The sequence below is a fragment of the Tamandua tetradactyla genome, chromosome 1 (assembly GCF_023851605.1).
Source record: "Tamandua tetradactyla isolate mTamTet1 chromosome 1, mTamTet1.pri, whole genome shotgun sequence".
NCBI lineage: Eukaryota > Metazoa > Chordata > Mammalia > Pilosa > Myrmecophagidae > Tamandua > Tamandua tetradactyla.
Window position 1 is genome coordinate 172,093,881 of NC_135327.1, and position 15,795 is coordinate 172,109,675.

General features: G+C 39.6%; 1 protein-coding gene and 1 non-coding gene across 8 annotated transcripts in view; one reads left to right on the forward strand and one right to left on the reverse strand.

Annotated features, from left to right (window-relative positions):
- The window catches only part of CEP41 (centrosomal protein 41), a 46,444-nt gene extending 38,724 nt beyond the window's left edge, over nt 1–7,720 (reverse strand). For 2 of the 7 annotated variants that reach the window (XM_077133633.1, XM_077133418.1), the window contains exon 1: nt 7,226–7,451. In XM_077133633.1, the coding sequence (XP_076989748.1) occupies nt 7,226–7,309 (84 nt within the window). In that variant the 5' untranslated portion in view covers nt 7,310–7,451. Of the gene's footprint in view, nt 1–7,225; nt 7,452–7,522 lie in introns of those variants that run through there. The other 5 variants (XM_077133680.1, XM_077133645.1, XM_077133508.1 and 2 more) reach the window with 5 other exon arrangements.
- A 7,742-nt stretch (nt 7,721–15,462) lies between these two features.
- On the forward strand, nt 15,463–15,569 carry LOC143652935 (U6 spliceosomal RNA). Its single transcript, XR_013160987.1, has one exon. It is a non-coding gene; the product is annotated as a U6 spliceosomal RNA (small nuclear RNA).
- Nucleotides 15,570–15,795: the final 226 nt, after the last annotated feature.

Below are 15,795 nucleotides of genomic sequence, written 5' to 3' on the forward strand. Positions count from 1 at the left end.
TACAAAAATCAACTCAAAGTGGATCAAAGTCCTAAGTATAAGAACCCAAACTTTAAAACTCCTGGAAGAAAACACAGGGAAGTATCTTAGGACCTTGTTTTAGGGAATGGTTTCTTAGAGTTTATACTAAAAGCATGAACAATAAAAACAAAAACAGAATTGCTTCATCAAAATTAATGTCATTGAAATTAAAAACTTTTGTTCATCAGTTAACTGCATCAGGAAAGTAAAAAGACAGTCTATAGAATGGGAAAAATATTTGAAATCATATATCCTATAGGGGTTTATATCTAGACTATATGAAGAAATCCTATTACTCAACAACAAAATGACAAGCCCTGTCCCCCACCCCAAAACGGCAAAAGACTTGAATAAATATTTCTCCAAAGAAATATACAAATGGACAGAAAAGCACATGAAAGATACTCATCATCATTAGCCATTAGGGATATGCAAATCAAAACCACAATGAGATATCATTTCATACCCACTAGAATGACTACTATCCAAAAAACAGAAAATAACAAGTTTTGAAGAGGATGTCTAGAAACAGGAACACTCGCTCATTATTGGTAGGGATGTGAAATGGTGCAGCTAATATGGAAAGCAGTTTGGTGGTTCCTCAGAAAATTAAGTATAGAATTACTATATGATGTGGCAAACCCATTTCTAGGTATATACCAAAAATAATTGAAAGCAGGGGCTCAAACAGAAATGTGTACACCGATGTTCATAACAGCATTATTCACAATTGCCACATGATGAAAGCAACTGAAGTGTCTATCCACACAAAATGTAGTATATAAATTCAATGGAATATTACTCAATCATTAAGAAGGAACGAAGTTCTGATAAAAGCAAAAACATAAATGAACCTTGAAGACATCATACTGAGTGGAATAAGTGAGACACAAGACAAATATTATATGATATCACTGATAAGAAATTATTAGAATAAACAAATTCATAGAGTTAGAAACTAGAATGCAGGTTACTAGGGGTTGGGGGAGAGGCTACGGAATGGAGAATTAATATTTAATTCATACAGAGTTTCTGTTTGGGGTGATGGAAACGTGTGCGTAATGACTGGTTGTGAAGGTAGCACAACCTTATGAATGTAAATTAACATGACTGATTGTAAATATGAATGTGGATTAAAGGAGAAGTTTTAGGTTGTATATATGATACTAGAATAAAATTTTTAAAACAAACATAGGACTGAAAAACAAAACACTGAATCCTAATGTAAACTATGGGTTACTGTTAATAGTATAAATATAATGACATTGTTTCATCAATTGTAACAAAGGTACCACACTAATGCAAAATGTTAATAATAGGAAAACAGTGTGTGTGGGGGCAGGAGTGTGGATTTTCTGCACACCTACAACTTCTCTAATAAACAAATGGTTCTTTTAACAGGGAACATTCTCCAAAAATGGAAATTCTAATCTGGTCCAGTTAAATTGATCTCAGACACCAACCTCAATCCACATCTGCATGTGTAGTGGCCCCCCAGTTCCCTAGCAGCTACCACCTGTGGCAGACAGTATTTTTCAAGATGGCCACAAGATTTCCCATTCCATCTACACTCTAACTTTTACACTATTGAAGGATGGATCCTATGTTCCCTTCCCCTGAATCAGGGTGAGCCTGAGACTATGATAGAAGTGACTTCTGAGGCTAAATTATAAAAGCCAATACAGCTTCTGCCTGATTTCCTTGGGACACTTGCAACCCAGCCACCATACAATGAAGAAAGCCATGTGGAAAGGGCCATGTGCAGGTGGTATGACCGATAGCCCCAGATAAAGTCCTGCTGACATCATTAACGGCCACTCATGTGAATGAAGAAATCTTCAAGATAACTCTAGCCCTAACTACTGGCTGTCTGTAAACATTAGATCCCAAGTAAGAACCCCCTATCTGTCCAATCATCCTCTAGAACATGAGAGATAATACAACGACTATTGTTTTTTCAGCCATTAAATTAGGGGATGATTCATTACAAACCACTATATAATTGGAATTCTACCACATTCTTTTTCTTTTCTAGCCAATCTCCACAGGAAAAAAAAAAAATCAACACTGAGTATCTGCAACTTACTCCTGCAATATTACCAGTGTATCCACCACTCTACTATAGTTCCTGTGGCAGCTAACAATATCAGAGAGCCCTAAATGCCAAATAAAATGGAAATTTTTCAGTCTTTAACTTAGTTGATTATACTTTGTACCATTTGATACCATTTTATATCTCAATATTTTTCAATTTCTATTCCCTTGGTTTAGGGATATCTTTCTCCTCTGATTCTCCAATGATACATGGATCACTCATATATCACCCACTTAAATGCTGTGTACCCCAGGATTCCATCTTCTCAATCAATAAGCTCTCTGTGGGCCAAACACTTAGGGCTAATTTCATTTATATGCTTCTGATTTCCTAATAGTGAACTCTAGCCTTGATTCCTCCTCTGAGCTTCTGATATTTTCTTTTGCTCATTCAACAAGTATTTCTGGAACAACTATCAGATGGTGCAACAATGCAGTCAAGATCCTACTTTACATTCTTGTACAAACAAATAAATAATTACAGAGGACAACTCTTAAGAAGCTTAGAATTGACAGACCCAGGTACCTCCAGAAGTAGGGGTGGAGGGTGGGGATAGGGTGAGGGGTGAAAGGAGGGGCTGAAATCAGGAGATTTGGTTGAAAACTGAGAAGTACTTGAGTCTCCAAATCCATTCTCTCTGTGCCTCTGGGTGATCCATTCTCCTCTCCTGGACCTGGGCAGATATTTATTTCCTAGAAAGGGTTTCTGTAATGGGAGTTCTCCAAACACAGTAGAGTGTAGGATATCATTAATGAAAATAGGAGTATTAAGTGAATGATGCATGCTAGTCATGAGATTTATCCCCCAGCCCATGTCTCTCCAGGAATTTAACTAGGCTTTTACTGTCTGGGGAAAATGACCAGCCTGAGAGTAAAGAGATGAAAGTACAGATATGGGAAGGAATCCCCCAATCATGACCAAGCAAGATCATCCTATAATAAAGCTCATCAGCAGCAAGTCCCTTCCCAAAATATACATAAATCTCATCACCTTTTAAAGAATCCCACTCAAAACATAATATAATGACTGAGGATTAAAAAGCATCTGAAAACATCAACAAAACAAAAAGAATAACAGGATTTGGAGGAACTGAGACTATGCAGCAAGAAAAATCATTTTTGAAAACTAACATAGGAGATGCCTAATGAATGGAGGTGGACGAAGAATGTACTGCCTGAGAAGTAGATTGGCAAACAATGGTGTATGCATATGATCAAATATTGTGCTGCCACAAAAAAGGAACAAAGTTGTGACACATGCAACATTGTGAATGAACCTGTAGGACATCTGGTGAGGCAAAATAAACTAGAAACAGGGCAGGCCATGGTGGCTCAGTGGCAGAGTTCTCACTTGTCATGCTGGAGACTCAGGTTAGATTCCCGGTGCCTGCCCATGTAATAAAATAAATAAATAAACCAGAAACAAAAGAGCAATTATTGTATGGTCTTATTTGGAAAATGCTTACAAGAAAAATGGGGGCTAGACTATAAGCTTTTAAAACAGTCCCATTTAGTCTGGAATGGTAATTGTTATTTCTGCATTTTGAGAGGCTGTTTTATATATGTATAATCTGATATTGAGAGATAAGAACAGAGCTGATCAGGTAGGGATTAAGGTAATTCAGAATACAGGGCTAAGGAACACATTGTCTATATTTTAGAACCTCACCTACTCTTTGAGACCAAATTAAGAAAGCTTTATTTTGTCCAGAACCTAAATTTTCTGTAGCACACATAATCTAACGCAACCTTGTCTGGATAGATAAAGTAAACAATCCAAACACAGGTAGCCCAGAATAAGAATGCGGGCATTTCATCCTACATAGCTGAATGCAATGCCTGGATACATCCCAGAATATATTAAACAGGTAATCAAAAAATATTGGCAAAGTCCCTTGAGGGATGGGAGAAAAAATATGGAATTATTAAACTTTACCATGAGGAAAACCCCCGATACTGTGTCAAACATTAGGGACACCCAAATCAATAGGCCAAGCCCTTGATCTCGAGGCTTACTCTTGTGAAGCTTACTTATATAGCAGAGAAGCTTAGCCTACCTATAGGCATGTCTCAGAGTTACTTCTGGAGGACGTCTTCTGTTGCTCAGATGGGGCCTCACTCTAAGCCCAACTCTGCAAGAGAAATCATTGCCCTCCCCTCAAAGTGGGACATGACATCCAGGGAAGAAAGTTTCCCCGGTGGCAAGAGATGACTCCCAGGAATGAGGCTGGCCCTGGCACTGTGGGATCAACAATGCCATTCTGACCAAAAAGGCGAAAAGAAGTATAACAAATAAGGTATCAGTGGCTGAGAGAGTTCAACTAGAGTTGAAAGGATACTCTGAAGGTCACTCTTATGCAAGCGTCAATTAGCATTGCTACCTATCATAACTTGCCAACCCCCAACCAAAACCATTCTAGCCAATCCTAAAGAACACCTAGGGAAAGATATAAGATTCTACAAAGGTTCCATGCACTACGGTAACCTTCCAGAAACCTACAACCTCCAGATGGGTCCCTGGACCAGATAAGTTCTGAAACCTAGAGGGCCAAGGCTCTCCAGAACATCAGCTAGTTCCATCTCCATAACCCGTATTATTGCAGTCCCTTCCAACATGAAAAAGTTAGAATAGGCATAGCCCAAATACCCTTAAAGAGCAGGAGAAAGATCAAAGGTGATGGTGGAGTTATACAGAGAAGGCAGAGTTTAACAGATGAGTATGATTGCTGGATCATTATACTGATATTTCTTTTAGTCTCCAGAATCTTAGAGCAGCTAGAAGTGAAAACTTAAACTGTGGAATAGTAACCTATACCAAACTCTGAAATCTGTTCTACAACTAATTGTTGTGATGTGCTTTGAAATTTATTGCTTTTTTGTAATATATGTTATTTTCCACACAAAAAAAGAGAAAAAAACTCGATTATGATGGTGGAAAAAAAAGTTAGAATGGGCATAACCCAACTATCCCTAAAAATTGGGAGAAAGATCAAAGGAGAAGGCAGAGTTATAACAGAGAAGTTAGCATTTAACAAATGATTATGACTATTGAGTCATTATATTGGTATCTCTTTTTAGTCTCCAGTGTCTTGGAGCAGCTAGGAAGAAAAACCTGAAATTGTGGAATTGTAACCCATATCAAACTTTGAAATCTGTGCTATCACTATTTGTTAAAAGGTATTTTGAAATTTATTGCTTTTTTTGTATATATGCTATATTTCACAATAAAAAATATTAAATAAATAAAAAAAAAACTCAATGGAAGGAGAGGAAGATACAGTTGCAGAAATCTCCCAGAAGGTAGAACAAAAAAAGACAAAGATGTAGGCAAACAGGAGATAACAGTTAAGAAAATTAGAGGGACAGTCATATAGGTGCAATACCAAAATAATGAGTTCAAGCAAAAGAGATGGAGAAAATGGAAGGGAGAAAATTAACAAAATAATTTCAAGAAAATTTCCCAGAATGCAAAACCTGAGTTTCTGGCACCCACCAAGTACTCAGAAAAATGAGTGAAAATAGACCTGTAGCAAGGCATATCGTTGTGAAATGTCATAACACTGGGAACAAAGAGAAGATTCTACAAGTTTTCAGAGGGGAAAACACGAGTTACGTAAAAAGGAATTGAGTGGTTTTTAACTTTCCCACAGCCAATACTAGATGATAGAAAGATCACAAAACAATGTTTTCAACATGCTGATTGTTTCCAACTAAGAAATCTATATTCAGCCAAACTCTCAAGCAAATAAACGTGAGGGCACAATAAAAACATTTTAGACATGTCTAGCATTTTAGACATAAATACAAAATGTTTATCCCTACACACTCTTTTCTCAAGAAGCTATTGGAAGTTGTGCTCCACCAAAACAAAAGAGTAAGCCAGGAGTCTTTGTTCAGAACACAAACGTATAACCACACAGGGCTTCCCTGTTTTTCTCCCCCTTAAGATTATTCTCTCCTTTCTCTTTCTCCGCATATTCTTTATCTCATTAATGGCACCAGAAATAATGAATAGCCCAAGCCAGAAACCTAAATCATCCATCATGTTCTCTTCTCTCAAATCCAATCAAGTCTTGATTTTATCCCCTAAATATTTATTTCTTCTCAATGCTGTCCCTACTTCCATGGCCTTAGTGTAGGTCTGTATCATAATAAGTACCAAACTCCCCATCTCCAGTCCTGGCTTCCTTAAAAGCATCCTTCACAGTATGGCTAGAGCTATCCACCTGAAATGTAAATCTGACCACAAAGTCTCCCTTACTAAAACTCTTCAAATTCTGTCCAGCAGGCAAGATAATGATGTGGCAGTCAAAACTGTTTCACAAAGATATGTCTTGCTATAGGTCTATTTTTACTCATTTCAAGAAAATTTTCCAGACACAAAACATGAGTTTCCGGCACCCACCAAATACCCAGAAAAATTCTGCATACCTCCTTAGGACCCCAAGGTAGACATTACTAAGTCATCATGAAATTGTTCTGCAGAGCTTAGACTCAGCCTCACACACTTTCTCAATATAGCATTCCAGGTATCAACATGGATGTAACAATTTGCAACTCCTGTTGAGCATAAAGTCTAAGAATGTTAACACAGCACATAACGTCCTTCAAGACTATACTCCTGCTTCAGATTTCAAAAATCCGTCAACGTTTCACACCTCTTCCCGCTGTTCTCTTTACGGGCCATGCTTCTTCATCTGACTAACAGCCCTGCCATTTCAGGCCATTTCTAAGAGCCTTCACTTACTTCCTCAGCTGAGTTCCATCTTTCCTCTGTGCTCTCATATCTTGCTCCCCAACCCCATGGTACTCAAATTCTGTTTACTAGTCTCTGTCACTAGACTGAACTAAGGGGTAGAGGCTCTTTGTATTTCCAGCACCTACTGCATAAGGAGTTCAATAAATATTTGTTGAAATTAACACAAATGCAGCAGGGCACCAGGGGTGAAACAGATGAAGAAAGAAAAAGGGTAAAGCTGATATCACATGTTGCCCCATTTCCAAGAGTCTTGGTATGCTCTTCCTACATCCCACAATCGGAATTGATGGGTCCCCTTCATTTCCTTCCATTAGTATTCTGCGCTTCTTTTGTATTTGTTTTTTAACTTACAGCCACTCTTGGCTTTGCCGGAAGGGAAAGTGACTTTATGTACTTCGCTCCTCGCCATGACAAATACTGGCAAACAATAAACATTCGTGGAATGAACGACTCTCACAACAGGAAACAACTTGGCAGCCCCTCTCACAGGTCCGCTCCGCCTCCATCCCTCCCCTCCAGACCCCTCCTCACTCCGGCCATTTCCCGCCTTCCGGAGGCGGAAGTCGCTGGCTGCTCTTCTCTGCCCACGTGGAGCCTTTTCCGGTCAGCCCGCCCCCTCCGGTTCTCCAGCCCGGACCTGGCCCTCACCTCAGGATTCCCAATGTGCCTCCGGACAGACATATTTTCTCCAACCGACCACGCTTGGGATTCTAGCCTCACCGGCTGCCTCTAACCCTATCTACCTACCCCTACAACCTCTTTCACCCGCCTCCCTATAACCACTTCTCCGATTGGCCTGGCTTCTCCGGCAAGCCAATGGAGGCCCTGTTTACTATGTGATTCTAGGGTCGAGGGATAGCGAGAATCAGTTGAATGGTTACCAAGGGCAACGTAGGACGCCAGCTACCCAGGCCTTTGTGCCCTCCGCCCCGCCTTGCAGCCGCTCCAGGCTTTGGGCGGGAAGAGGGGTGCGGGACGCGGGCGGGGGAGGGGAAGGGGGGGGGAGGGGAGGCTGGCGCCTGCGCATGAGAGACCATGCAGCCTGTCCCAGAACCAGGCGGGGAGGGGCTCGAGAGTGGAAAACATGCAGTCTAGCTAATGTGGAAGCACAGTACAGCATAGTACTTCTACCTCCTCCTTTTAAGGCCGTTTTAACCGAACGTGCAGGCTTCCTCTTTCACAATGAAGAATAGGATATGGGTCAGAGTTATTCAGCAGAAGTGAGAGTTGTGTAGCTTATTTTCAGGTTACTATGCAAATTATGCAAAATATGTGTAAATACATTAATTGTTGCTTTCGAAGGCTAGCCAAAGAACGGCAACTTTAACTGTAGCGCACACATACCATTCTTTGAATCATCATTCATTTAACAAATAGTTATAAGCACCTTATGAGAAGAGCTGCAGTAGGTTTTGTGGAGGATGGGAGGATGACTAAGCCCCAATCCCGTCGTCATGGAAATCACTGAGACTTGTGCCACCAGCTTCCACCTGTTCTTACTCCAGATCTGAAAATTAAGTCCTAGCACCTTTACAAAACAATTACACACACAGTTTGACTTGGCTTCAAAATGTCCCACCAAAAATCCGTCAAGATCATTTCCGTCTCGGGAGGAACAAAATAGGAACCCTTTGTCCTTTGCTCTACGTTGTTTTGTCAGGAATGGAGAAAATTTAGCCGGAGGTGTTCATACTGGCTGGCTTTTTACTCGTAAATAATAGCAAACACCTGAGCTACCTCAGGGTCTGTGCAGATGACCCATTCCACAATGTGGCTTCACATATCCTTGACCTCTTAATACACTTCAGTATCCCACCTAGGCCACGCCTTGAATAATGTTGTCACTTATTGCTGCTTGACCTTCAGGGTGTTGAACTGTGTTCTTTCTCTTGCCCTTCATTCCTTCTGTGATGCCTACGGATTCCTGTCTAAAGTTCCCTGGTGGTCTCCTGTCCTTTAATTCCTCTAAAACTCCCAGCCTCTCAGCCTCTCACTCCTCCACTAGAAAGAATTTAAGGTAAAAAAAAAATTGGAAGAGGAGTAGTGGAGAGGATATTTATCTAGACGTTTTTGCATAGCAAGCAGAAGCTTCTAGAGACATTATTATTTAGAATGTATGGTTACTCGGTGTAGCTTGGAGATGGAGTGAAGGAAGAGATTAATGAGAGAATAAATAAGAATGAAAGAAGGGAGGAAGATAAGGGAATGAGCTAAGAGGTGGTGGGATTAGAGAGGAGAGGAGAGACTTAAGGACATTTTATAGATAAAAATAACACATATACATTATATTATATTCATATATAGTAGTTAATATATATTATATATACAGAAGAGTTAAAGTGGCAAGTTTTAGGAGGGTGACTATAATTTTTCTAACTTGAGAGACTGAGCATACCCATTAAAAAAAGAATATGGATGGTGATGCATTAATCAAATTAAAGAACAATGGAAGTCAAGAAAACAAAAGAACAGTAAATACAGCAAGACCTAAGGTCTTACTCAATTTCCATTTTTCAACATTTTGGCTCACTTCTTTGTCTGGATAGCATAGGGAACATGTTGTATAGCATAGGGCATATTAGGTTTGTTTTCCTCCTTAGTCATTGTGGTTGTCAAATTTGAGCTGCATATGAAACATATAGAGACATTATTAGAAATGTGGTTCTTGGGTCCAGCTGTCAGAGATGCCAATTCTGTTTCCAGGATAGGGGTTTAGGAATCTGTAGTTTAAATACATGCTCTTCCCCTCAATTCTAATGCAGGGAATCCAAGGGCCACACTTTAAGACACTGCCCTAGAAGAACGACCCCTTCCCTTCACATTTTTCTTCAGATGAATCCTTGGGAAGCTTAGGAAGCTTAACACTATAAACCAAGAGGCTTTTAACATCATGAGTTCCTCTTTAGGATTCTTTTGGGTCCTACTATACCAACGCTGTATCAAAATTAAAGCAAAGTGCTTACCTCTTCGAGGTAATATATGAAAAATATGTAAATAGCACAGAATGATAATTCGCAGAAAAAATTCAAGAAATGTATGAAGAAATGTCCAACTAATAATTGGACATTTATAATCAAAGAACTAATAATCATTTATAATCAAAAACTAATAATCAAAGAAATACAAAACAAAACTGATTGATTCCTTTCTTTTTCATGATCATACTCAGTTTTGGCTAATGATTCAAGCATACTCAAGCATACTCATACATTGTTGGTATAAAGATAAACAATTGTGGCCATATTGGAGAATAATTTAAGACTACTGAGAAGCCCTCAAATCTAAATATTCCAAGACTGCCTCTTAAAGAAATGATCAGAGAGATGTACAAAGATTATGTCCACAGATGTTTATTTGAAACTGAGTTATAATAATGAGAAATTGAAACAACCTAATTGATCATCAATTAAAAATGTTTAAAATAAATTATTTCACATCCATAGAAAGTAATATTACCAAACCATTAAAAGCATGTTTCAAGGAATAATTAAGTCAGTGGAGAACTGTTCTTGATGTAGTAAATGAAAAGAACTGGAAGCAACTTTTTATACAATATAATCCTGATTTGTAAAGAGAAAAATATAGGTCTCTATTCATAGAAAATAAAAACTGAAAAAACTTTAAAATTTAAACTGTATCTGGATTGCGGGCTATGGAATTTATTTTATTCTTTATACTTTTGTGTATTTTACAGACTTTACTCAATAACTATGAATTAATTTTATACTTTAAAAATAGCATTTCTCTCCTAAGAAACCAACAAAACAAAACAAAACAAAACAAAACCCCCCAAAAACCCTGATGTTAACTTTGTACTGAAGACTATCTGTGGCCTTTTGTCTGGGCCGGTTTAGACCGGAGCTAAATTTTCTGTATAATTCCTCTATCTGAAGTGCTGTCGCTCTCCCATTCTTTGGCAGTAAAAGACTCTCCAGGCACTTGAGCTAGATCTTTGCAATCAGAGTCATGATTGCTAAGAGGTTCAAGCTTTATTTGTAAGAGAAGAAGTTCTGATTCTTTTCTTTATAAAGTTCCTACTTTGACTGATTAATCTTATTTTTCATGAACTTAGAAGTGCTCTTATGAACTTCCATTTGTTTGATGTCTTCATTTTAACCCTGAGCATGTTCCAAATAGCTATTACTGTCTGCAGAATTGGTGGGAGCCCCAGGTACGTAATGTGGCTTAAGGCTGTTTTGGTTTTTAGGTGCTCATGTGCTTGGTCAGCTTCCCCTTGGGAACTAAAGCATATTTCCATGGCAGGCAGGTTGGCCTTCTCCTGAGCCTAAAACCTTCTGAGCTTTTTGTTATCTTGAATACCTTTTCTAGACCTGCCTCACACCCTCCAATTACCTCTCAATCTCCTCACCCTGAACCCTCAATTCTGGTTTCCTGATCAGAGTCCAGCATCCTCCCCTTAGATGTTCATGATGTTCCTTCTCCCATGCAGGCCTTGGCTCCTTTCCTTGCCTTCATTTGCTTTCATTCCTTGGATGGCAGCTACTTCCAGATACTTAAGGAGGTAATTCTGCCCAACCCAGTACTGGGGTTCTTTCCTTTGCCCCTAGAAATGGAACTCCACCCTGAGGTAGTGAACCCACAGATCTGTAGGCCCCACTCTGTGATACAGCCCCTGCAATTCTGGTAACAATTTGGTGTCATTCTAGGAGATTGTGGAATGAGCCTGGGAGAGAAACATACCAGCCTCTGAATGGAGGGTGAACCTTGCCTGCCTTGACTTAGGCCAGACTTGAAGCACTTGCCCAGGGTCCTAGGCCCATCCCTTGTTGTTCAACAACCCTTGTATCTCCTCTCAGGGGAGTAATATCTAACTTCCAGGATTTCTGGGGGACTGCCACAGGCTTTATCAATCTCTGGTGAGCTGAAAAAATTGGCATGCTGGTTGCTTATCTGATGGGGAAGGCATTCCACATATGCGTTCTATAGCCACTTCTGAGAACTGTATTTGTCCTAGCTCTGGTCCAAGGGATGTATGATGTGTCCTCACAGGGAGATCTCAGCCTCCTTTGCCACCTATGATGGAACCCAGAGCAGGTGGCTGTCATGCGTCACTTTCTGGTTTGTGGCTTGGGATTTGTATAGAACAATATTCTGCCGCAGTCCCAGTTCCAAGAGAACTCTCAGGAGCTGACATGGGTCTCAGAATGGTCGGTCCCAGGTGGTGGGAGAATTAGTATTGGAAGGTGCCTGTGTCATTCTGGGCATAATGGACAGTGGGAAGGCCCATGCCTCATAAAAAGGCCAGTGAATGTGGAGCAAGTGTGTTAGATGTTGATAATTGTCAGAACAATCTATAAATCTAGATATTCATATGAAACCTATGGACTAACTTGCAACCCCTGCACCAGAGTTGGTGAAAAATAATTCCTATTCTTCATTGTTGGTTAGCTGATGGCTGGGGTTAAGTGGCCGTACTGAGTCAAGCACACAGCACACAGCACACAGCACACAGCACACAGTCACGAAGAAACAACTCAGGAGACAACCCTCATGGGTGAGTGGAAGGTGTCCGCTTTATTGAGGAAGTACGCAGGCTTATATAGGCTGGGAGCATGCAGGGACACGTGTCGGGCTGGGATTGGTCACCGTTGTTGCTAGGGCAGAGGGCAGATTTAAGGTTAGCGCTTTTGGTGCGAACCACCGCCAGTTCCGGGAAGAAAGCCGGTAGCAGGCTAGGCCATTTTGTGTTGCCTTGCATCAGCTACGGCAGCCATGTTTGGCAAGACCTCATGGCTTCTCCGTCACTTCATGGCTTTTATATAACCAAGATCTTACCTAAGCTGGGGAAAGAAAACATTGTGGGAGTTCTGCTTCCACTTAGAATGTAGAAGCTGGAAAGGAACATCACTCTTATCCTAACAATAAGAAAAATGTCAAATAATTTACAAAATCATGCTTTCTTGACTCCTTCAGAGACTATAGGTCACAAAGCAATCAAATAAACTGAATTCCAAAAAGGGACAAGCCTCTCCGAGGAGAGAAAGTTTACACGAACTGCTTTACGTGTGGCGGAGCACTGCGGTAGAAGTGGCTAAGAAGAAATAAGGTAAAATTTTCATTAATTACTAAAGCCTCAGTGTGGGCTAGTGAATCAGGTTAGAATAAGTGGGAGCCCCAGACACAGGGGAGTTTACATGAACTTGCAAGGTCCTCTCCACAGCCTGTTATTGGATGCTCAAAAGAAAGATTGGGTACAGAATTTCTATTTAGGTTGATTGTAAAGTTTTGCATGTGGATGGTGGTGAATGTTATCAAATTATTGTGAGTGTAATTAACAGCACTGAATTATATGTATGAATGTGGTTAAAAGAGAAACTTTTATGTTGTGTGTATGCTACTAGAATAAAATTTAAAAGATAAAACATAGGACTGTAAAAAAAGGAAAGCTTTGTCATAAAAAATAAATAGAGTTGAGATTTTATTTAATGGCTAGTATAACCTTGGTGTTACAAGTAGACAAAGATAATAGAAAGAAAGAAAATCACATGCACAAAAATTATTTTTACTGTTAGTCATGATAAATATTTCTTAAAATCAAATTATGGATCTGTTTTTCAATTATCATTCTCTAAGAGAATTTATCAAGATTATGGCTGAATTGTATCAAGTGTCTTTTCTGTATGTCTTGATAAGATCTTGTGATTTTCTGCTTTAATACAGATCCTAATATTGAAGAAAAGGAAGGAAGAAGGGAGAGAGGGGGAGAGAAAGCAAGAAAGCTAGCTTGAGGGGCAGGACAGGTGATCAGATAGAGCCTGCCTTGGTGGCATAGGTTTGCAGAAAGTGATTGCCTGCTGCTGGGAGAAAGGCACGAAACATCACCTGCATTCCTTGATGCTTCTTTTTCAAAGCAAAATCCTTAAGCCACTAGAGGAGGGGCAGCAAACTCCTTTGTCCCCAGGATCACAGCAGCATTATTTACAATAACGAAAAGGTGGAAGCAACTCAAGTGATCATGAACAGATGAAAAATGAATGGATAAGCAAAATGTGGTACGCTCATGCAATGGGATGGGGAAAAGATAGAAGCAAAACTTGCCTGAATCTGGGCGAGGGAGGAATCATCCCAAAAATCACGGTAAAAAATCTACTGCTTCAGGAGGAAAGGGAGGAGCAAATCTATTTACTCCTGGAGGAGCTGGGGGGAGACATGAACTTGGGCCTTTGGGCCCTAGAACTTGCACCAATATAAAGCACACATGTACTACCACTAGGAAGGAGACAGGTACCTCTCTCCTCGCCAAGGCTCACCAAGGATATTATGAGACAGAATTTGGCTACAATGGCTTGGGGAAAGGGGAAGGCAGGAACATTGAGAAGGCCCCACCCTTGTGCCTGGTTACACAGGTTCTGCCCCAAACTGAAACTGGAGGGGGGAAAACAAGAACCACCCCTTAACCCCACTACATCCTAGCAACAAGTAGCAAGCAACAACTGTTAATTGCTGAGCTGAGGTAAGGGGAGGCAAGACTGTGGAGAGAAACCCTACTCTGTGGTGTAGGTGTGCAGGTCTAGTTGAAAGCTGGTATATTAGAAGTAGGAATACTGAGAAAAAGCATCCAGCAACCCATTTTGCACAACTAAGTACAAGGTGGAGGAATCTGAAGACTGGTACACTGAGGATTAACAGTAGAAATAACAAATTCAAACTTAGCTCAACTACTGACTAGGCTAACTCAACCACCCACACTAACAGCCTAGTAGGAGAAAAGGTATGTCCATTTCCAGGCATAAATATGATTTGTCTCAGTTTCTACTGGCTTCTACATAATGTCCAGCGTGCAATAAGAAAATTACAAGGAACGGAGGGAGGGAGAAAGAAAGAGGAAGGAAGGAAGAAGAGACACACAGAGAGACATTGTCAAGACTTAAAGCAATCAGAATAAGATCTTGGTAATGAGGACCTATCATACAGTAACTTTTAAATAAATATAATATTATGCCCTTGATGGACAAAAGTTTTAAATTTTTATGAGGTCCAATTCATTGATTTTTGTTGTTGTTGTATGTGGTTTTGGTGTAAGCTTGCAAATATCTTTTAAAAATCAAGGTGAAATACACCTTTTCAGATAAACAAAAACAGATAATTCAGTGGCAATAGACTCCATTAAAAGATATGTTAAAGGAGGTTCTTTGGTAGAAGGAGTATGATACCAGTGAAAATTTGGATCTAAAAAAAGAAATGAAGTATATATGTATATAAAATACCTTTCCCTCCTCCTTTTTTTTTAAGTATGGGCAGGCACCAGGAATTGAACGCGGATCTCCAGCATGGCAGGCAAGAACTCTGCCACAGCGCCATTGTCATCCACCCTCCCCTTTATTTTTATTCTCTTTAAAAGATAATTGGCTAAGTTACAAATAGTAGCAATGTTTTATGGGTTCTATGAAATAGGTAGAATTAAAATGTATGACAACAATAGCACAAAGGCTGGGAAAGGAAATGAAGTGTATTGTTAAGTTCTTAAATAATACATGAAGTGGGATATTATTTCAAGGTAGACTGTAATAAACTAAAGGAGTATATTGTAAACCCAAGACTGCCACTTAAAACAAAAAAAGAGGCATATGCTCATTTTGGCAACACATATACTAAAATTGGAATGATACAGAGAAGCTTAGCATGGTCCCTGTACAAGGATGACATGCAAATTCATGAAGTGTTCCATATTTTTAATCAACAAACAGACATCTTAGGGAATAAATTCCAGAGTTAATGTGTTAAAATATTAAAATATACAGTGTGCAACAAAAGACTACAAGACAAACAGGAAATGATGGTCTATCTAAAGGAAGAGGATAAAGATGCAGAAAATACCAATGAAGAAGATGAGAATGTGGACATACTGACCAAATCTTTTAAAAAATGATCTTAAAAATACACAAGGAGATGAAGTAAAA